The 21,288-nt window shown below is 40.4% G+C and overlaps 1 protein-coding gene and 1 pseudogene across 3 annotated transcripts in view; both read left to right on the plus strand.

Moving 5' to 3' along the window:
- Positions 1-948: 948 nt before the first annotated feature.
- RMDN1 (regulator of microtubule dynamics 1) overlaps positions 949-21,288 on the plus strand; it is a 39,725-nt gene continuing 19,385 nt past the window's right edge. The window contains exons 1-3 of one of the 3 annotated variants that reach the window (XM_023648361.2): positions 949-1,115; positions 6,148-6,265; positions 20,471-20,567. In XM_023648361.2, coding sequence (XP_023504129.2) covers positions 1,110-1,115; positions 6,148-6,265; positions 20,471-20,567 — 221 coding nt within the window. In that variant the 5' untranslated portion in view covers positions 949-1,109. Of the gene's footprint in view, positions 1,305-6,147; positions 6,266-20,470; positions 20,568-21,288 lie in introns of all 3 variants that reach the window. The other 2 variants (XM_023648359.2, XM_023648360.2) reach the window with 2 other exon arrangements.
- LOC100049931 (L-lactate dehydrogenase A-like 6A) lies at positions 7,887-9,192 on the plus strand (annotated as a pseudogene).

Consider the following 21,288-nt stretch of genomic DNA (forward strand, 5'->3'; position numbering starts at 1 on the left):
CAGGAAAGTTGGGAAGAGGATCTATATATATATATATTTAAATATACTTTGAAAACAAAGAAAATAGGGATATCACTGATGTAATCCTTAACAAATGTGGCTGATGTAATGCGAAGTAGTGGAGGCAGCAATCACACATAAGCAGCATTGGACTTGGGGTTAGAAGCTGTGAATTGCAGTCTTCTAAGGATACCTACTAGCTATGTGTCCTTGGTTAACAAATCTCTGAGCTGTAGTTCCCTCCTTTATTAATTTAGGATACCAGTTACTTCACAAGCTAGTTGGGAGGATCAAAGGAAATAAGCGTGCATTCATTCACTGTGTACAATTAACAGTACTACATAAATGCGACCTAATTTTTAAAACTATGACTATTTTCCCTTACCACTCATAGAAAATGTTCCTGCAATCCATACACTAGGTAGTCCACTGGCAGCTTGTGTTTCCACCCACGTCAACTCTGAAGTGGGACTCAAAACCTCTTCCCTCCCTCCAAAAGAGCTGCACCCTGCTGGGAGGTCTGGATCTCTCTGAATACTTTGAGGAGGAGCCGGGGAAGCCACGATCCCGAGGCAGCCAAGTGCATCACTTCCCGTCGAGAGGCCCCTCTCCCCACTCTTTCTCCCCAAGACCAGCCTGGGCTCCACAACCCTTGTTCATCTTCTCCGGCTTCACTCTTCGCCCCCAGGAACTGCCCCTCCAGTCTCTCAACCGCTCCCTGTCCCTTCTTCGTGCAGAACAGTTTCATTCTTCCCAGCACTTATTCTCAAACAGGGCCCTCTATGATCAGGATGCTCCCGACTGCGAAGGCAGCCGACAATTATAAATAGCAAGTCACTTTTTCCTCGCACGCATCAATTCTCGGGCCACCTCCGAGCTTTAAAATCCTTTCTGGGGATCTATCCATCCACGTGCCCAAATCACACCACGCCTGCGGTGAGAGGGAGCAGAAACGAGCCGGCCGGCCGTGAGGCTGGTACCTGCTCGCCGCCCAGGCCTCTCTGCGCAGGCGCAGGAGGGCCGCTGAGTCCCGCCCAATCGGGGTGTTTCCCGCCCCCGAGGCGCGGACCGGAAGCTGAGGCGCGGAGGCGGTGCCGACTCGGAAGCAGATGGAGGTGGGTTTCCCCGGAAGCGCCTGGCGTCTTTCGCTCCGCGCGGCCCGGGGGTGAAGCATCAGGCGGCGAGTCAGGGTCATGGCGCTTGCCGCGCGGCTCTGGCGCGTCGTACCCCCGCGGCCTTGGCTCCCGGTGGGGGCGGCCAGCGGGCGGAGTCGGTGCGGCCCTCGGCGACTCTGCGGCTCCGAGGTACCGGCGTCCCGGCTGGAGGGTGGGGAGCGAGGGGCGACGCGGGCGGGATGCTGCGGGATGCTGCAGGATGCTGGGGGATGCTGCAGGATGTTGCAGGCGCCGGGACCGCGACGGCGGTCCCCTGCTCTCCTCCCCGGGACGCCGCGCCCACCCTGGGGGATAGGGGACGAGCGCGAAGGGGCGCCAGCTGGCCGCTAGTCCCTGGGGAGCGTGGTGCTTGGACCCAGTTGGGAGCTTGAATAGGAGGATAAGCTGATGGGGCTCTTGCACCGGAGCCCGGGACTGCGTTTCACCTGTGACCCTGTGCCGGGCCCTGCGGGGAGAGGGATACCCAGTCAAGACCTGTCCTCCTGTCTGTCGCAGCCCTGGGGGACTTGTGAGTGTGGGCCGCGCCCACCGCCGGAGCCCTGCCATCGGGGCGTCCCCTGGGTGACACCTGCAAGAATCGGGCACCGGCCGTGTGCATGGGCTGCTTTTCGAGAGATGGGGACCCGGAGCAGGGCGGAGGGAGAGCGCAGCGATGGCATCCGCCCTCCAGGCTCTCGGGAGAAGGTTCCTAGAGGCCCCCAGACGCGTCTTGCATTAGATGTCTGCCCCAGAGCCTCTTGCACGGAAAGTCGGGGCGCTTTTCATCTGGCTGCTTCTGCGCTGGGTCCGGGTCGGGTGAGTCTGCGCGGGCCCCCTAATTAAGAACTGTGTCTCAGTTCCTGTAGCCTTGTGGGTCTCGTGGCTGCAAGCCCCATTGGCTTTCTACGCTAGATGTTTTGGGGGCTCTCAGGTGCAGATCTTAAAAGTTGGGGTGCCCGATGTGAGGTTCAGACCCTTCTCTCCTCAGGGGGAAACTTGGGGGTGTGAGTTCCCTCCTGATTGTGGGTCACTGTGCCAGCGGTGGGGTTTGTGGCAGAATTTTGTCTCACCTTTTCCTGCCTGTTGTGACGTGGGGTTTTTTCTCATGTGCCCGATGTGCAGGAGTCACTCAGCTAGTTTTAGGTTTCTTTCCGAGGAAGGTGTTCTATGTGTAGCTGTAGACTTGGCAGGTCCGTGGGAGGAGGTGTTCAGGATCTTCCTGCATTGCCATCTTGAACCAGAACCCATCGGGCACCCTTTTAGAGGCTGCCTACTACAGGCAGATCCTGAAAACCTTCTAAACCATGTTAAGTATTTCTGATTCTGTTCTAAAGGTTGTAGGAAGCCATGAGAGTTTTAAACAAGGAAGTCGTTTGATTGCAGACTTGCATTAAAAAATAACTTTATCTAATGTCAAGAATGGAAGGGTAGAATGGATGCCAGAGACCAGATGAGAGATCCTTGCTATAAGGTAGGTGGGAAATGTGGTGATTTGAACTTCAGTGGTAGCCATGGAAATGGAAATAAGTGGATGCATTTAGAGGATATTAAGGATATAGACTTAAGCGGACCTGAGAGCTAGCATTGGTGTGGGAGTTGAAAGGAAGGAGTCCAGGAACGTTCTCGGGTTTCTGGCTAGAGCAGCAGGATGGATGGTGGTGCCATTCACTGGGATAGGACTGCAGAATGTACTTTAGTGGGTAAAGGAGGAGATGGGTTATGTTTGGGGCTAATTAAGGTGAATGTGATGAGATAGCCAAGTAGACATGTGGAATAAACAGTAGTTTGATAGTTCTGGTGTTTACCTTCTGAGGTCTGGGCTGTAGATACAGATTCAGGAGATTTTAGGATAAATTGTAAATCATGCCATGATAGAGATTCAAAGTATTTAACAGTAAGACGAGAAGAAGGCCTAGAACCTACCACAGAGGAATCCCGGCATTTAAAGGAGAAGGAGCTGACAGGAAGTTGAGGAAAACTAGGAGGTGGTGATGACACATTCCTTTCCATCTAGTGATGAGTTTGTATTTTTGAATTCCTTCCAGCTTGAAGTTAGTATAATCAATGTTGAAGAGAGACATCTCTAAGAGTTTGCTGCTATTGTTCAACAGGCGTATATATTTTTTAACAAATATTTTTTGAGAATTTAATTTATGAAGGCATTGTGCTTGGTGTTGGAAGTACAAGGTGAAATAGCACATTCTGGCTGTCTCAGATAATGTCTAAGATATCAACAAGTTGTTAATATCTTGGAGGTGTCACTGAGTCCTGATTCCTTTAATTGATTTTTTTAGTTCCAGAAACATGATTTTTATTGCTTTCCCAGAGATGAGCAGAGAGCTGCTTCACATTAAACAAGCTGATAAGAGTCCTACTGGTAAACTGTCACTTCATTAATTTACAAGAAATATAAACGTCAGCTTCCCAACAATGCATTTTCTTCCCTCTAAGAAAGCGAGAATATTGTTTATTGAGCATGATATAAGCAAGAAAGCTGACACTCTAAATGTATCGTTTTCTCAGGCTCTAGCAGTCTGTGCAACATTGCCCACTATGTAATAGCCCTGCCAGAGGAATAGGGAACTAGGAGATTTACTGATAAAATCTTAGTCTTTTTCTCTTCTTTTTCTAGGTACCACCACCACCATACACACACACCCACGCCCATACTCTGCTCCTGTCCCACCTTGCTTCTCTTTGGTAAATATGGATAAACTCAACAAATTAAATGTTAAAAGAGTCAAATTTAGTTTTACTGCTTTCCTGTAGATTGGTTTTGAATCCAGTTAAGTGCAATGTCTTGAATATTCATGCTCAAGAAAGTAAATAAAGCATTCAGCAAACTGGAATTTGTTGGATCCCTTATTCCAACCCAGGGTGTGAGAAATTAAGGTGTGGATTCAGATGTGGGTTGTGAGAGAGAGAGTGGAGAATGACTCCAAGGTTTTCTGTTTATTTTTTTTAACCTGAACAACTAGAAGAATAGAGTTGGCATTTACCACGAAAGGGAAAACTGAGAGGAATGGTTTTGAGGAACAATAGCTGTTTTGGCTGATTAGCTTGAGAGGCCTGTTGCACTTCACGTGGAGACAGGTGTTGATTAGGCAGCTGGATGTGTGAGTCTCAAGTTTGGAGGAGGCATCTGGGCTTCACACTGCGTTTGCATGTTTTTGGCATGTTGATGGTATTTAAAGCCATGAAACGAAGCAAAGTCACCAAAGTGCTACAAAAAGAGAAAAGAAGGTCTGAGACTAAGCCCAGGACACACCTGGGCAGTGAGGTATTGGAGATGAGGAACCAACAAAGAGAAGGAGCAGTTATAGGACAGGAGGAAATCAAGATAGTAGATTCCAGAAGCCAGGTGGAGAGCGCTTCCAGAGCGCGGGGCGCGGCCGGGGCGGAGGGAGGACAGGCACGCGGCTGGGGCTTGATGGGTATGTTCGTTATCTTGATGGTGATGGCAGTGCTTTCATGGGTTTATACGTGTTCTTAAATTGTACACATTACAACTTGTGTGTGCAGTTTATGGTATGTCACTTATGTTTCAATAAAGCTGTTTTAAAAAATTAAACATCTCTTCATGGTTAAAAAAAGGAGAGCGTGATTAGTTATGAAATGCTGTTGCTAGGCCACATGAGAGGAGAACCCAGAAGTGACCCTAGGGAACAGCAGTGTCCTTGGTTACCTCAGCTGGAATGCCATCAGCGGAGTTGGGGGAGTGAAACTGATTTGTGTGAGTTCAGGAGAGAGTGGGGGGGCTGCCCCGTGGCCGAGTGGTTAAGTTCGTGTGCTCCGCTGCAGGTGGGCCAGTGTTTCGTTGGTTCGAATCCTGGGCGCGGACGTGGCACCGCTCATCAAACCATGCTGAGACGGCGTCCCACATGCCACTACTAGAAGAACCCACAACGAAGAATATACAACTATGTACCCGGGGGCTTTGGGGAGAAAAAGGAAAAATAAAATCTTTAAAAAAAAAAAAAAAGAGAGAGAGTGGGAAGAGAGGAAGACAGAGAACAGACAACTTTTTTCAAGAGTCCTGCTGAGAAGAGAAGTTGGAAAATGAGGCTGAAGGGAGATGTGAAGTCAACAAGAAGCTTTTTGTTTTTGTTTTTAAGGGAAAAGTCACAGCTTACCAAGATTGTATAACTTATTTGTATACTGATGGGAATAAGTCAACAGAAAGGGAAAAAATGATGCTGTGTGAAAGAAAAATTGTCATGGGAAAAGGTGTTGCTGGAGTGGTATCCATATACTCCTCCTTTGCCATTGGTCTTGAGAATCCTGGCCATAATTATGAAAACTAATTTCTAAATCTGTTTGGGTATACTTTTTTTTTGGCTTGAGGAAGATTAGCCCTGAGCTAACATCTGTGCCAATCTTCCTGCACTTTATATGTGGGTTTACCTCCAGAGCATGGCTGATGAGCGGTGAAGGTCGACGCCTCAGATGCAAACCTGCGAACCGTGCCCCCAAAGCGGAGCACACTGAACTTAACCACTACACCACCGGGCCAGCCCCTATTCGTTGTTTATTTTAAAACTGCGTTTTATGGATCATTTTTGAAGATGTCTTAAAGCCGTGTACATTTTTTATGTGTAGTAATTACCATATTTGATATTTTTCATCTTGTCTTTTCTTAAGATTGATATTTTTTATATTTGGTATCATATTTTATTTCATACAATTTTGTTAATATCCATGTCTCCTTAAATAAGATGTGAATCGTCCAATCCAGCACTTTTCAGTGTGACTGTGATTGTTAGATAAGCTACCACATTTAGTCATTAAGAATCTTCTTAACAGGTTATGCTCTCCCTGTAAGTTAATAATGTGAAATAGTTTTCCTCAAGAATTTGATGAAATAAATTTTGAGCTTCCAAAATTCTTTGGATTGATTGCTTTGGGGGTGGGAGAAAATTGATGTAATTTTTCTTGGGGTAGCGGTTCCTTCAAGTTTTCTGTTTGATAGTTCTGACCATAATTGTTTCCATAGGTGGTGGGGAACGGAGGAGCTTTCAAAAGAAGCCTTTTGCTCTCAGCCTTGTCTTACTTGGGTTTTGAAACTTATCAAGTCATTTCCCAGGCTGCTTTGGTTCGTGCCGCAGCCACAGGTAAGCCTCAGGTGAACACCTGGAGCACTTAGAGTTTCTTATGTTTGTTATATTTTGTTAATAATTTAGTTATGTTTGAGTAGATGATGAAACTAACGTTGTTACAGGCTAGATTGTTTCCTGCTTTTCTCTACCTGTCAGTCTGATATATGTATATATAATTTGTTCTAGCAACTAGAGCTCCTTCAGAGAGAAATACTCTATTAATATTTTATAGTTTTATAGGACCCTTGGGTAAGAATATTTTTTACATCTTTAAAGGGTTGAGGGATAGTGGGGTGGGGGGAAGAGACTATACCACAGAGACTGTATCTGGCCCACAAAGCCTAAAACAGTTACTCTCTGCATCTTTATAGAAAAAGTTTGCCAACCCCTGCTCTATAATGATTCAGTGATTGTTTCCTTAAGGCTAGGGTGTTACGCTGTTCTTGATACAGTTAAGAAAGACCCAATTTCTTTGAGATAGAAGTATTTTATTCACAAACAGAGTGCAGTTTGGTATTAAATATCAAATCACTGGTTGAAAAGTAGAAAAACTTCATCACGTTTCTTATTTGGCATATGATAGATAAGTAAGCATATACTGACTTGCCATCTTTGAAAAATTAAATTTAGGTAAACCAAATGTGTATGTAGACGGAGCCAAAATTTCAGTATATTAGAGAAAAACTTTTATTAATTTATGGGTTAAGCCTGTTTGTTTTTCACAGTCCCTACTTTTAATCATCAAGAAGGTGACTGATTGGGGAAAGAAGCAGAGATTTGATTTTGAATAGATGTTCTTATTAAAGTTCTGGTAGATGAATTTGAAGATCTTAGCTAAAAATTACTAGTTATTTTACTGGTTATTTATTGATTTCATTTATCTGTGACTGTTCTTATCTTTAAAAAAGCAGATAATTGAGAGTTGCTGTATTTTTGTTTTACCTTTTCTTTCTTTTCTAATGTGTCATTTTCATGAAGGATACAGTAGAGGACTTGATTTTGTCACTGGCTCGATGACATATTTTGGCAAATACTTAGAACAACTCAGCTTTTTAAAGCTCCGTAGACTTTTCACCATAACTTCAATTCTCACTCTGACCTTGTAAAGTAGTTAGGACATGTCGTATTATCGCATTATAATATTCATTTTTTAAGAGCTTATCCTTGAGAGATGTGCCCTGTGGTTGCACTTCAGAGATTTTTCTGTGTGTGTGTGTGCCGTTATAAGGGAAGCTCACAAAGTTAAACTTCTTCAAAGTCAAAGTGTCAGAGCAGAGATTAGAACTCTTATCTGTTTCTTTTCACATCATCACACTTAGTTTCAGTGTGCTTTAGCATCATTTCATTACAAAAATGAATGCAAAGATTTACTGCTTCCTTAAGCAACAAACTATGGCATGTTTAAAGGCAAAGCTGAAATTACTTTTATCCTTAATGATCATAGTTGATCTTTTCAGAAGTGTCTTAATGACAAAAAATTATTGTATAGCCAGTAAATTAAAAATACTGTTTTAAGGCACTAGGGCCCTGTGAGGCCCACATGAGCTGGGTATGGCCTTGCACAGCTGCAGTGGTGGGGGTTGACTGTTCCCTTGCTTTGCGCCTTAGGGAACTTTGGCATGGTTTTCCTCCATTCTTTTCTTCCACCTCTTGAGTGAGTGGCCATGAACTGGGCTGCGGGAGTCCTGTGGAGCAGCTGGAGAGTAGGCACTGCGGTAGCGAATTTCCTTTGCCTGGGGATGGCTCTGTGTCCCTGCTAGGCAGCATGCATCCCACTCAGCGACAGCTGGTCCTTCACCCCCCCATTCCTAAGATGGCAACTATCCAGTGTGAACTTACTGAGAATTTCACTTCAGAGGAGACCGCTCATCACACTAAGATCTCCATTATGGGAACAGGATCGGTTGGCATGGCCTGTTCTGTCAGTTTCTTATCAAAAGACTGGAGTGATGAACTTGCCTTTGTGGATGTTGATGAAGGCCAACTGGAGGGCCAGGCAGTGGGTCTTCATCATGGCAGCCCTTTGGTGAACATGCCAAATGTTGTTTCCAGTAAACGTTAGCTTGTCACTGCAAACTCCAACCTAGTGACTATCACAGCACGTGCATCCCAAGAAAAGGAGAAACGTGGCTTCATATGGTCAAGCAAAATGTGTCCATCTTTAAATTATTGGTTTTGAATATTACCCAGTATAGTCCCTGCTGCAAACTGATAGTTGTTTCCAAGCCAGTGGATATCTTAACTTATGTAGCTTAAAAGTTGAGTGCATTTCCCAAAAATTGTTATTGGAAGTGGCTGTAATCTGGACACTGCCCGTTTCCATTTCTTTTTGGGCAGAAGCTTGGTATCCACTCTGAAAGCTGTCATGAATGGATCCTTGGAGAGTATGGAGACTCAAGTGTACCCGTGTGGAGTGGACTTGACGTTGCTCATGTCCCTCTACAGGATCTGAACTCAGATATAGGAATTGATAAAGATCCTTAGCAGTGGGAAAATGTCCACGAAGGAGTGATTATCTGTGGCTATGAGATGTTTAAAATGAGAGGTTATACTAACTGGGCGATTGGCCTATCTGTAGCTGGTTTAATGGAAAGCATTTCAAAGAATCTTAGGGGAGTGTGTCCGGTTTCCACCATAAGTAAGGGCCTCTAATGGAGTAAATGAAGAAGTATTCCTTAGCATTCCTTGTATGCCAGGAGAGAATGGTATTGCAGACCTTTTAAAGATAAAGCTGACCGCTGAAGAGGAGACCCGTTCGAAAAAGAGTACAGAAAAACCTTGGGAAATTCAGAAGGAGCTCAAGCTTTAAAGTTGTTTAAAGCTACCGTTCTGAAGTTATCGAAGAAAAGATAGTTATGGGATTATATATCAAACTTTTGAATAAACTTGAATTCATAAAAGTTAAAGAAAGGAAATGGGATGGAGTGAATCCCCTGTTTGTTTAGCCTCCAGCTTTTTTATTTAGCATCAGATACTGGATGATATGTACTTTTTACCATTCCTAAGTGAGTGTATCAAAGATGTTTTTGCTGTGTCTGATATACTGGCACTTGCCTCGTATATATATTTGTAGTTGCCATTTGGTCTAAAAGAATGTTTGATACATGTGTTCATTGTGTTATAGAAATTCTGATTCTTTTCATCCAGTACATGCTAATTCTTTCATTCTGGCTGGCTTATACCTGTGTTCGTTTATATGGTATTAAAAAAATTATAACTTCCTCTACAATGTAAAAATAAAAGTCTGTACTCTAAATGTTAGTTCCAATCCTAACAGCAAATAAAACTTTGATTTGACCTTGGGGAAAAAACATTTTAGTATTCCAAGGTATAACTTATTCTGAAAACTAAAGTCATTGCTTTTATTACAGATTTTAATGAAAACTGCCTTACATTTTAGAATCCTTTCGGTATTTTCAAGCATATTTTGAGTACTCAAAAAGTTAATGCAAAGAACAGAGTATGGATATTTATTTTGTCTATCTTGGTAGCTTTGTTTTCTTAAAACCTCATTTTATAATTAGTTGATTGGTATGTTTATATAATTTGTAAGACTAGGCTATAGCCCTTGAAAAAACATGAATTATTGATAAAATATAGAAACCAGATTTTTCGTTTTTTTTTTTTACTTTGGTGAGGAAGATTAGCCCTGAGCTAACGTCTGTTGCCAGTCTTCCTCTTTTTGCCTGAGGAAGATTGTCACTGTCCTAACATCTGTGCCAATCTTCCTCTCTTTTTTTGTATGTGGGATGCCACCACAGTGTGGCTTGAATGGTCTGAATCTGAACCTGCAAACTCTGGGCTGCGGAAGCAGAGCACGTGAACTTAACCACTGTGCCATTGGCCTGGCCCCAGAATTTTTTTTTAACTTGGATAATAATCTGTTTTCCTATAAAAATATAGCTTCATTGGTCCTTGCAAGTTTTACTTTGTCAATATATCTCTTTTATTTGCTATGCTGTGGTCCTTTTCATATTTTTTAGGAATTGGTCTTCAAATAATTCCATTCATCAAAACTTCTTCTCTTTAGGTCTTAATTCTCTTTAGATCTGCTTCATGCTCATTAAAGTCAATTAAAAAATTTTTCCTCCTCCATTTACTGGGATTAAATAATATTCTGAAGTGAGAATTTTTTAGAAATTAATTTAAGGGCATCCATAAATATTTTTGACATTCCAGTTGGGTGAGATTGTGGGACTCATTTTTTAAATGGTAATGTCTGTAGTTACCACAAGATAATACCAAATACCCACTTGTCAGCAGTAATTGAAACACTCCAGTAGAAAGTTTTTCGTTATTTCCTTAAAATAGACAAAATTTAAAGCCCCTCAAGATATGCTAATACATTCACAGTACTCGTGTGTGTTTGTGAAAGTTCATTGTAAAATGCTGAGAAGATAATTTCAAGGGGCTCAACTTAAATAAAGGTTCTTCATACAATCCCTTCGCTTGTCTCTTCTCTGTCCTTCCGTCGGTTCCTGTTTCCTGATGAAGCTGCAGAGCTGAGGTTGGTGCTCCTGCACGCACACTCCTTTGTACCATGTCAGGGCTTTCTTAGAGGCGCTTCTCCAGAGCTGCTGAGATGCCATATTACTGGGGTGGAAAGTTTGCCGTGAGTTTGGATAATGTTGCTGCTTTTTAGAGTCTCCTAGTATCTAGGAAAATCTTAAGAGTAACCAGAAACTCTAGATATTCATTTTCTACTTTATAAGATCTGTGTGGAGAAACTTCAGAAATACAGCTACTCTGCTTGCTGGGAGGAGTACAGTATTTCATTTTTGTCCACATACTTCTCACGTGGCTAAGAATGCACTTAGCAAGAAAAACTAGAAAGCCAAACTTTATATATATGCAGTAAGTCACTTCATTGGCTTTTTAAAACAAATTCTAGGCATTGTTATGATCATGAGCATATTCATTTTAGGCTAAATTTAGATTTCACTGTAGGTGTATTAATATCTCGATTTTCTTCCTCTGTATTACCTAAGTTGAGATATTTATTCATTACGTAAGTTGAAAGGTAATTTACTTTGGAAGTTTAGCCCATTTTATAGACTATCATCTTTTAATGTCAGTAACATAGCCTACTTTTAAATATTTTCAGCAAAAGTGCAGAACATTAAACAAATAAACACACAACTGGTTTGCAGACATGTGAGTGGTCTACACGCTGCCACCCTAGTTCCTGTGTGAGTCTAGTATCAGAGTAAGTGCATTTTTTCTTATAAATTGCACACTGTATGATTTTAGAAATTTGTTTAGAATCAAGAAAAAAATATATATATATTTAAAGCCTGAATACTATAGCTTATGATATTATACTGATTACTAAAGAAATTGGAGATAAGTGATTTAAGAAGTTATAGAAGAATAATACACACAGAAAGATTTAATTTAATACATTTCTAAATTTTCCTTTAATTACATGAGTGATGAGATGTAGAATTCCTAGATTGGACAGTAATCTCTTTATCAGTCTTCTCAGGGACTGAGAGAAAAATAAGTGAATAGAGTTAAATGTCACTTTTGTACTTACACATACCATGTACTCATTCAAATATGCCAGATCAATATATTTTTAAAAATTACTTTTATTGCGATCACATTGGTTTATAGTATTATGTAAATTTCAGGTGTATGTCATTATATTTCAATTTCTGTGTAGATCACATCATGTTCACCATCCACAGACTAATTACAATCTGTCAGCACACACATGTGCCTACTCACCCCTTTCGCCCTCCTCCCTCCCGTCTTCCCCTCTGGTAACCACCAGTCCAATCTCTGTTGCTATGTATTTGTCCTTTTTATCTTCTACTTATGAGTGAGATCATACAGTATTTGACTTTCTCCCCCTGACTTATTTCACTTACAATAATACCCTCACGATCTATCCATGTTGTCACAAATGGCCAGATTTCATCATTTCTTATGGCTGTAAAGTCTCCCATGGTATATTTATACCAAATCTTCTTTATCCATTTGTCCCTTGATGGGCACCTAGGTTGCTTCCAAGTCTTGGCTATTGTGAATAGTGCTGCAGTGAACATAGGGGTGCATGTGTCTTTATGCGTTTGTGTTTTCAAGTTCTTTGGATAAATACCCCCAGTGGAACAGCTGGATCATATGGTAGATCTGTTCTTAATTTTATGGGGAAACTCCATACTGTTTTCCATAGCGGCTACACCAGGTTGCACTCCCACCAGTAGTGTACAAGTGTTCCCTTTTCTCCACAACCTCTCCAACATTTGTTATTTCCTATCTTGTTAATTATGGTCATTCTGACCGGAGTGAGGTGATATCTCATTGTAGTTTTGATTTGCATTTCCCTGATAATTAGGATGTTGAACATCTTTTCATGTGCCTGTTGGCCATCTGTATATCTTCTTTGGAGAAATCTCTGTTCAAATCTTTTGCCCATTTTTTAATTGGGTGGTTAGTTTTGTTGTTGAGGTGTATGAGTTTTTTATATATTTTGAATATTAACCCCTTACCAGATATATGATTTGCAAATATCTTCTCCCAATTGTTAGGTTGTCTTTTCGTTTTGTTGATGGTTTCCTTTGCTGTACAGAAGCTTTTTAGTGTGATGTAGTCCCATTTGTTTCTTTTTTCTATTGTTTCCTTTGCCTGGTCAGACATGGAAGTTGAAAATATGTTGCTAAGGCTGATGTCGAAGAGCATACTGCCTATGTTTTCTTTTTAGAAGTTTTATGGTTTCAGGTCTGACATTCAAGTCTTTGATCCACTTTGAGTTAATTTTTGTGTATGGTGTAAGATAATGGTGTACTTTCATTCTTTTGCCTGTGGCTGTCCAGTTTTCCCAGCACCATTTATTGAAGAGATTTCCCTTTCTCCATTTTATGGTCTTGGCTTCCTTGTCAAATATGAGCTGTCTATAGATGTGTGGGTTTATTTCTGGGCTCTCAATTCTGTTGCATTGATCTATGTGTCTGTTTTTGTGCCAGTACCATGCTATTTTGGTTACTGTGGCTTTGTAGTATATTTTGAAATCAAGGACTGTGATACCTCCAGCTTTATTCTTTTGTCTCCAAATTCCTTTGGCTATTCCGGGTCTTTTGTTGTTCCATATAAATTTTAGAATTCTTTGTTCTATTTCTGTGAAAAATGTCATTGGAACTTTGATAGGGATTGCATTGAATCTGTAATTGCTTTAGGAAGTATGGCCATTTTAGCTACGTTAATTCTTCCACTCCAGGAGCACAGACTATCTTTCCATTTCTTTGTGTCTTCACAGTGTTTTATAGTTTTCGGTGTACAGGTCTTTCACCTCTTTGGTGGGATTTATTCCTAGGTATTTTATTCTTTTTGTTGGAATTGTAAATGGGATTGTATTCTTAATTTCTCTTTCTGCTATTTTGTTGTTAGTGTTAGAAACGCAGCTGATTTTTGTGTGGTGATTTTGTATCCTGCAACTTTACCTTATTCATTCATTATTTCTAAAAGTCTTTTGGTGGATTCTTTAGGGTTTTCTATATATAAAATCATGTCATCTGCAAATAGTGACAGCTTCACTTCTTCCTTTCCAGTTTGGATCCCTTTTATTTCTTTTTCTTGTGTGATTGCTCTGGGTAGGACTTCCAATAGTATGTTAAGTAAGTGGTGAAAGTGGGCATCCTTTTCTGGTTCCTGTTCTTAGAGGGATAGCTTTCAGTTTTTCACCATTGAGAATGATATTTGCTGTGGATCTCTCATATATGGCCTTTATTATGTTGAGGTGCTTTCCTTTTATACCCATTTTATTTAGTTTTTTATCATAAATGGATGCTGTATCTTGTCAAATGCTTTCTCTGCATCTATTGAGATGATCACGTGATTTCTGTTCTTCATTTTGTTAATGTGCTGTATCACATTGATTGATTTGTGGATGTTGAACCATCCCTGCGTCCCTGGAATAAATCCCACTTGATCATACTGTATGATCTTTTTAAGGTACTGTTGTATTCGATTTGCTAGTTTTTTGTTGAGGATTTTTGCATCGATCTTCATTAGTGATATTGGCCTGTAATTTTCTTTTTTTGTGTTGTCCTTGTCTGGTTTTGGTATCAGGGTGATGTTGGCTCGTAGAATGAGTTAGGAGCTTCCTCTCCTCTCCAGTTTTTCAGAAGAGTTTGAGAAGCATAGATGTTAAGTCTTCTTTGAAAGTTTGGTAGAATTCACCAGAGAAGCTGTCTGGTCCTGCTCTTTTATTTTTTGAGAGGTTTTTGATTGCTGTTTTGATCTCCTTACTGGTGATTGGTCTATTCAAATTGTCTATTTCCTCTTGATTCAGTTTTGGAATGTTGTATGATTCTAAGAATTTATCACTTTCTTCAAGATGATCCAGTTTGTTGGTGTAGAGCTTGTCATAGTATTCTCTGATACTCTTGTCTTTCTGAGATGTCCATTGTAGTTTCTCCTCTTTCATTTCTGATTTTATTTATTCGAGCCTTTTCTCTTTTTTTCTTGCTGAGTCTAGCTTAGGATTTGTCAATTTTGTTTATCTTTTCAAAGAACCAGCTTTTGGTTTCATTGAGTTTTTTCTATGGTTTTTTTAGTCTCTATTTCATTTATTTCTGCTCTGATTTATTATCTCCTTCCTTTTACTGATTTTGGGCTTTGTTTATTCTTCTTTTTCCAATTCCTTTAGGTGCTCTGTTAGATTGTTTCTTTGAGATTTTTCTTGTTTGTTGAGGTAGGCCTGAAAAACTATAAACTTCCTTCCTAGAGACACTTTTGTTGTATCCTATATATTTTGGCATGTTCTATTTTCATTTGTCTCCAGGTGTTTTTTGATTTTGCCTTTGATTTGTTGACCCAAATATTGTTGAGTAGCATTTTGTTTAATCTCCACATATTTTTGGCCTTTCTGATTTTCGTCCTGTAGTTGACTTCTAGTTTTACACCATTGTGATCAGAAAAGATGCTTGGTATTATTTCGATCTTCTTAAATTTATGGAGACTTGTTTGTGGCCTAATATGTGATCAATCCTGGAGAATGTTCCATGTGCATTTGAAAAGAGTCTGTATTCTGCAGTTTGTGGATGGAATGTTCTGTATATATCTACTAAGTCCATCTGGTCTAATGTGTCATTTAAGACCAATGTTTCTTCATTGATCTTCTGTTTGGATGATCTATCCATTGGTGTAAGTGGAGTGTTAAAGTCCCCTACTATTAATGTGTTACTTTCTATTTCTCCTTTTATTGTCTGTTAATAATTGCTCTATGTATTTGTGTGTTCCTATGTTGGGTTCATAGATATTTACAAGTGTTACATCCTCTTGTTGGATTGTTCCCTTTCTTGTCTCTTGTTACAGTTTTTGTTTTAAAGTCTATTTTGTTTGATATAAGTATTGCTACCCCCACTCTTTTCTTTGCTGTTTGCATGGATTATCTTTCCATCCCTTCACTTTCGGTTTGTGTTTTTATGTCTGAAGTGTGTCTCTTGTATGCATCATATATATGAGTCTTATTTTTTTATCCAATCGTCTACACTATGCTTTTTTATTTGAGCATTTATTCCATTGACATTTAAAGTAGCTATTGATAAGAATGTACTTATTGCTGTTTTTTTACTTTTCTTCTGGATTTTTTAGTAGTTCTTCTCTGTTCTTTTCTTCTTCTCTTGCTCTCTTCCCTTGTGGTTTGATGGCTATCTTTAGTATTATGTTTGGGTTCCTTTCTCTTAGTTTTCTGTGTATTTATTACAGGTTTCTGGTTTGTGATTACCATGAGGTTCATATATAATAACCTACATATATAACAATCTATATTAAGTTGATGATCTCTTTAGTTTGACCTCTTTCTAAAAGCTCTACTCTTTTACTGCCTTCCTCCCACCTTTTATGTTTTTGCTATCTAACTTTTGTGTGTGTGTGTGTGTGTATCTGTTACCCTCTTATCATGGAAGTAGATAATTTTAGTACTTTTGTCTTTTGACCTTCATATTAGCTTCATAGGTGGTTGATCTGCTACGTTTATTGTATATTTGACTTTACCAGTGATTTTATTTTTTGTGTGTGATAATTATTCCTATTTGTGGTCTTCTCTTTTCCACTTAAATAAGTCCCATTAGCATTTATTGTAAGCCTGGTTTCTTGGTGATAAACTCCTTTAGTTTTCACTTGTCTGGGAAACTATATCTCTCCTTCCATTCTGAATGATAACCTTACCGAGTAGAGTATTCTTGGCTGTAGGTGTTTTCCTTTCAGCACTTTAACTATATCGTGCCACTCCCTTCTAGCCTTTAAGGTTCTTCTGAGAAGTCAACTGATAGCCTTATGGGGTCTCTTGTATGTAACTTGTTGTGTTTCTCTTGCAGCTTTTAGGATTCTCTCTTTATCTTTAATTCTTGACATTTTGATTATAAAGTGTCTTGGTGTGGGCCTCTTTGAGTTTATCTTGTTTGGGACTCTGTGCTTCTTGGACCTGTGTATCTGTTTCCTTTCCCAGTTTGGGGTAGTTTTCAGCTATTATTTCTTCAAATAAGTTCTCTGCCCCTTTCTTGCTTTCTCTTCTCCTTCTGGGCTATGTATAATCAGAATGTTAGTACTCTTGATGTTGTCCCAGAGGTTCCTTAGACTGTCCTCTTTCTTTTTAATTCTTTTTTCTTTTATCCTCCCAGCCTGGGTGATTTCCTCTAGTCTTTTCATCCAGCTTGCTGATCTATTCTTCTGTATCTTCTGCTCTGCTATTGGGTCCCTGTAGTGAATTTTTCATTTCCAGTATTGTATTCTTCATTTCTGATTTTTTTTTTATGTTTTCCAATTCTTTGTTGAACTTCTTGCTGGGTTCATCCACTCTTCTTCCAAGATCACTGAGCATCCTTATGGCTATTAGTTGGTACTCTTTATCAGGTAGATTGTTTATCTCTCTTTCGTTTAGTTCTTTTTCTGGAGTTTTGTCCTGTTCCTTTACGTGGAGTGTTTTCCTTTGTTTCTCTTTTTGCCTTTTTCTCTTTGCTTATATCTATGTGTTACATGGGTCAGCTACATCTTCCCATCTTGGAGAGGTGGTCTTAGGTAAGAGATGCCTTATGAGGCCCAGCAGTGTGCTTCCCTCTCATCACCAGTCCAAACGTTCCAGGAGCGAACCCTGTGTGGGCTACATGTGTCCTTCTCTTGTAGGGTTGCTCTTGCTGTAGGTTCTTGGAGAGGCTAGGCTGTCCCCTGGCCAGCTGGTTGTAATGCTCAGCTGTATGTGGCTGCTATGGACCCTTCAGTCACTGTATTGGGTGTGGGGAGCCCCAGCACAGTTGGCTGCAAGGTCTAATAGCACATTCCTATTGCGATTTTTCTGTTAAGTGAGTAGGCCCCCAGCGTGGCTGGTTGCTAGGCTCAGGGGCTTACTATTGCTGAAGCCCTCTGGCCTGCAAGGCTGTTGTCAGCTCTTTCAAGATTGCAGCTGAGTGGGGCCAGCCCCAGGCATGGGAACACCCAGTTGTTTCAGGTTTTGGAAGGTGGGGCTGATCCCTAAGTGGCTGTTTGAGAAGCACAAGTCTGCTGCAGCTGAGAAGCCCCACCATCTGCAGGGCCACACACCCCATCAACACAGTCCTGCCCCATGTGCACGCCCAACCCACTGAAGTGGACCCAGTCGCCCAACTGCAGAGACCCCACACACTCCACCAACACAGGCCTGCCCCTTGCTCATGCCCTGCCCCACAGATGCGGACCCACTCACCTGGCTGCAGAGGTACCAGGTATCCTGTCTGTGCTGGCCCACAGGTTGCCCAAGCGCTTGCTGTTGGGTGGGGCCAGTCCCTAGGGTGGGCTGTCTGCTCTGGCTGAGCTGGATTAAATCAGTGGTCTAGTGGTGAGGGCAGACCCTGGGTTAACAGGCCAGGGGAAGAACTCCAATCGCATCTTCCAGTGTCTGTGTCAGCACACCTGTACCAGGTCATAGTAATGGCTGCTGCCAATGCCTCTGTCCCTGGGGTGTTCTCATCTCTCATCAAGATGCACCCAGAACCTACCAGGTGAGTCTCTTTTCACCAAAGGCTGTGCATCTTTCTTTCTGGTGAATTTAGGTTGCTTTTGAAACAGGTGAATTTGTGCATGGGCCCTTTAAGAGCCAGGTTTTTTTCCCCTTATGTCTGATAGTTTTTCTGGGGCTATTCCCTGTTGTAGTTACTACCAAGCAAAGCCAGATATTATTAGACTTTTCTTGCTTGTGCTGAGTCCAAAGGATGCTTATAGCAGTAACGCTTCCTGCTCAGGTCCCCCACTCCTCCAGGGAAGGCTGTGAGTACACACTTAGGGTTGCTCCTGGCCAGCTGTGAAAACACCCTGGCTCCAAGGTGGCTTCTCTCTCTCTCCAGAAGGAATTTCTGCCTCTTCCACCTCGGATAGCACTGTCCCTTGTTGTGGGGTTTCTTTTTATCCATTTTTCAGTTCCCTGTCAGGGATAATTGTTCCCAGAGTAGTTGTAAATTGTGTCCATGGGAGCAGGTGCATTCAGAGTCCACGTCCACCGCCATCTTGACACCGTCTGGAATATATTTAATGTCGTGAAAGTTTCTGTCACTGCTGTAACAAATTACCACAAACAGAATGACTTAAAACAATGCACATTTATTATCTTACAGTTCTGTAGTCAGAAGTCTAAATGGGTCCCCTGGGTTAAAATCAAGGAATTGGCGGGGCTGTGTTTCTTCTGGAGGCCCTGGTGAGACTCTGTTGCTTGTAGTTTCAGTTTCCCCAGGCTTCCTGCACTCCTTGGCTGAAGGCTTCTTTTCTCCATGTTCAGAGGCAGCTGTCACTTCACTCTGACCTCATTTCCATTGTTCTCCTTTCCCTGACTCTCTTCTGCCTCCTTCCACTTTTAAGGACTCTTGTGATTATATTGGGCCCACCTGGCTAATCCAGGATAACCTCCCATTTTCAGGTTAATGGTTACCAACCTTACTTCTCTCTACAAACTAAGTCCCGTGTGCCATGTAACCTGTACGTTTTCATAACTTCCAGGGATTAAGATGTGGGCATGTTTGGTGCCATTATTCTGCCTGCCACTAACATTGACTAAGGATTCTGAGACTACTACTTATTCTCTTTAAGGATCTTTGGGTTGTTGTAACCCAAATTTGGAGAATCAGCCACTGATAAAAATATGGGATACAGTGGGAGCAAACTTAAGAAAATTAACCAGTCATGTGAATATTATTAAATCATAGCACCTAACCAGATTGAAGGAGGATTAAAGAGGGGAAAAAAAATCTTTTAATTTTGGGATTTATTTGCTTTGTCATTTAATTTTTCTTAAACTGTTATAATTACATTATGATGTTATGTAATACAACATGCTTAACTTTAGAAGGTTGAGTCATAAATTCATGAGGTTTTTTCTTTTTTTGCTGGTCCAGATTTTAATTTTTCACAAACTTAAAAAAATTTTTTAACCTCAAATATGCTATAATTAATTAAAATGTTCTAAGGTAAATAATAAGGAAATGCAACTGAACACATTGGAATGTTGGCTTATATACTAGACTAAAAAATACAGCACCCTTATAGAAGACAAAAGTAAATATGTATGTTCCTTAATAATAATTGAAATATCCTGAAATTCAGACTTACTGTTTTCTTCAGTAACTAGTCAACTTTTTTAGAGCATCACACTGTCTATAAGGTTTATGTGTTTTGTACTAATATCTAAACTGATTAATGAGTTGTCTGGAGCATGGTGCATGAGGTAAGTTTCAGATTCTCTATGTAGTTAACTTCATCTAAGTTTTTGATGACAGGCTTGACTCTTTTTCTATAACAGTGTCTGTATAAGTTAGGTCATAAAGGGAGTCTAGTAAAACAATATGGTTCAGTCCATGTGATTTAATAATTTTCAATGCTATAAGTGGATATTATACCATCATTTTCTACAATGGATGATACTTAGCAACAACAGCAACAAAAACTTTGCCCATGTGGAGGGTAAGGGTACCATAAATTCCTCACGAGAATTTACTTTTTTTATTTTTTAAAATATATCATCTTTAGTCACTACCAGAATATACTTTCTAATTTTTCATTTTCTATGATTTCAATAAATCACTTACTGTGATAACTTCATACTTATTTCTGCTACACTTGCATCTAGATTTTTCAGAAGTTCTGATCTTTCTTAATGAGTGATTTCTGCGTCTTATTTCTTTTGCTTAGATATAAAAGTGTTTGTGTTTCATCTGGCTTGGGAAGACCTACTTTATTGTCTTTTTCCTTTTACAGTCTTTAGAGTTGAAGAGATCCTTGAACAAGCAGACTACCTATATGAAAGTGGAGAAACAGAGAAACTTTATCAGTTGTTAACCCAATACAAGGAAAGGTGGGCAATGTATGACAGGCCTGGGTTTGCGGTTTCCTCAGAAATTTTGTTACTTAATTAAAATGATTCTTAGTGCTTGAAATTTTATAGTTTTTTAAATTTATTTCAAAATATTAATTCTTAGAGTTTAACTTACAGTATGCTGTTTCTTTCTTAAATGACTCAAAAGTGCTCCACATTATCTCAGTGATTAGGAAAAGGTGGTTCTACTTACTCATTCTAGTAGAATGTTGAAACGTTTTTTCCATTTTCTTGTTTTTCTTTGGATCATACGAGGTACTCCTGGAATGTATGTTTATCTCATCTGTCTATATTATATATTTCTCATTCCTTTTCATTTAAATTGATTTTTTTATTGGTATAAGATGTAAAGGAATTAGGAGGATTGTATGCCACCGTTGAATGATACCTGTGTATCATTTTAGAAGCACTGTCTTTTACAGAAACTAAAAATATCTCCTTTTTGGATTTTTAATGTCAGATTCATGTTTACTCCAAACTATCAGTGTGTACTCATTTTTTGGGAGGATGGAGGTGGAGGGAGATTTAGCCCTATAAAATAAGTCAAATAAGGCTAAATGGCATTTCCAGATCACTAATCTACCTCGTCTCCTCAACTAAAAATTTTGAGTTGTTTTCAACTACCTTTCTTAGATTCCCAAAACCAGTTTTCTCCCCAAGACCCATCAATTTTGCTTGCTAAATATCTGTAGGATCCATC

Source organism: Equus caballus, chromosome 9, assembly GCF_041296265.1.
Source record: "Equus caballus isolate H_3958 breed thoroughbred chromosome 9, TB-T2T, whole genome shotgun sequence".
NCBI classification, from domain to species: domain Eukaryota; kingdom Metazoa; phylum Chordata; class Mammalia; order Perissodactyla; family Equidae; genus Equus; species Equus caballus.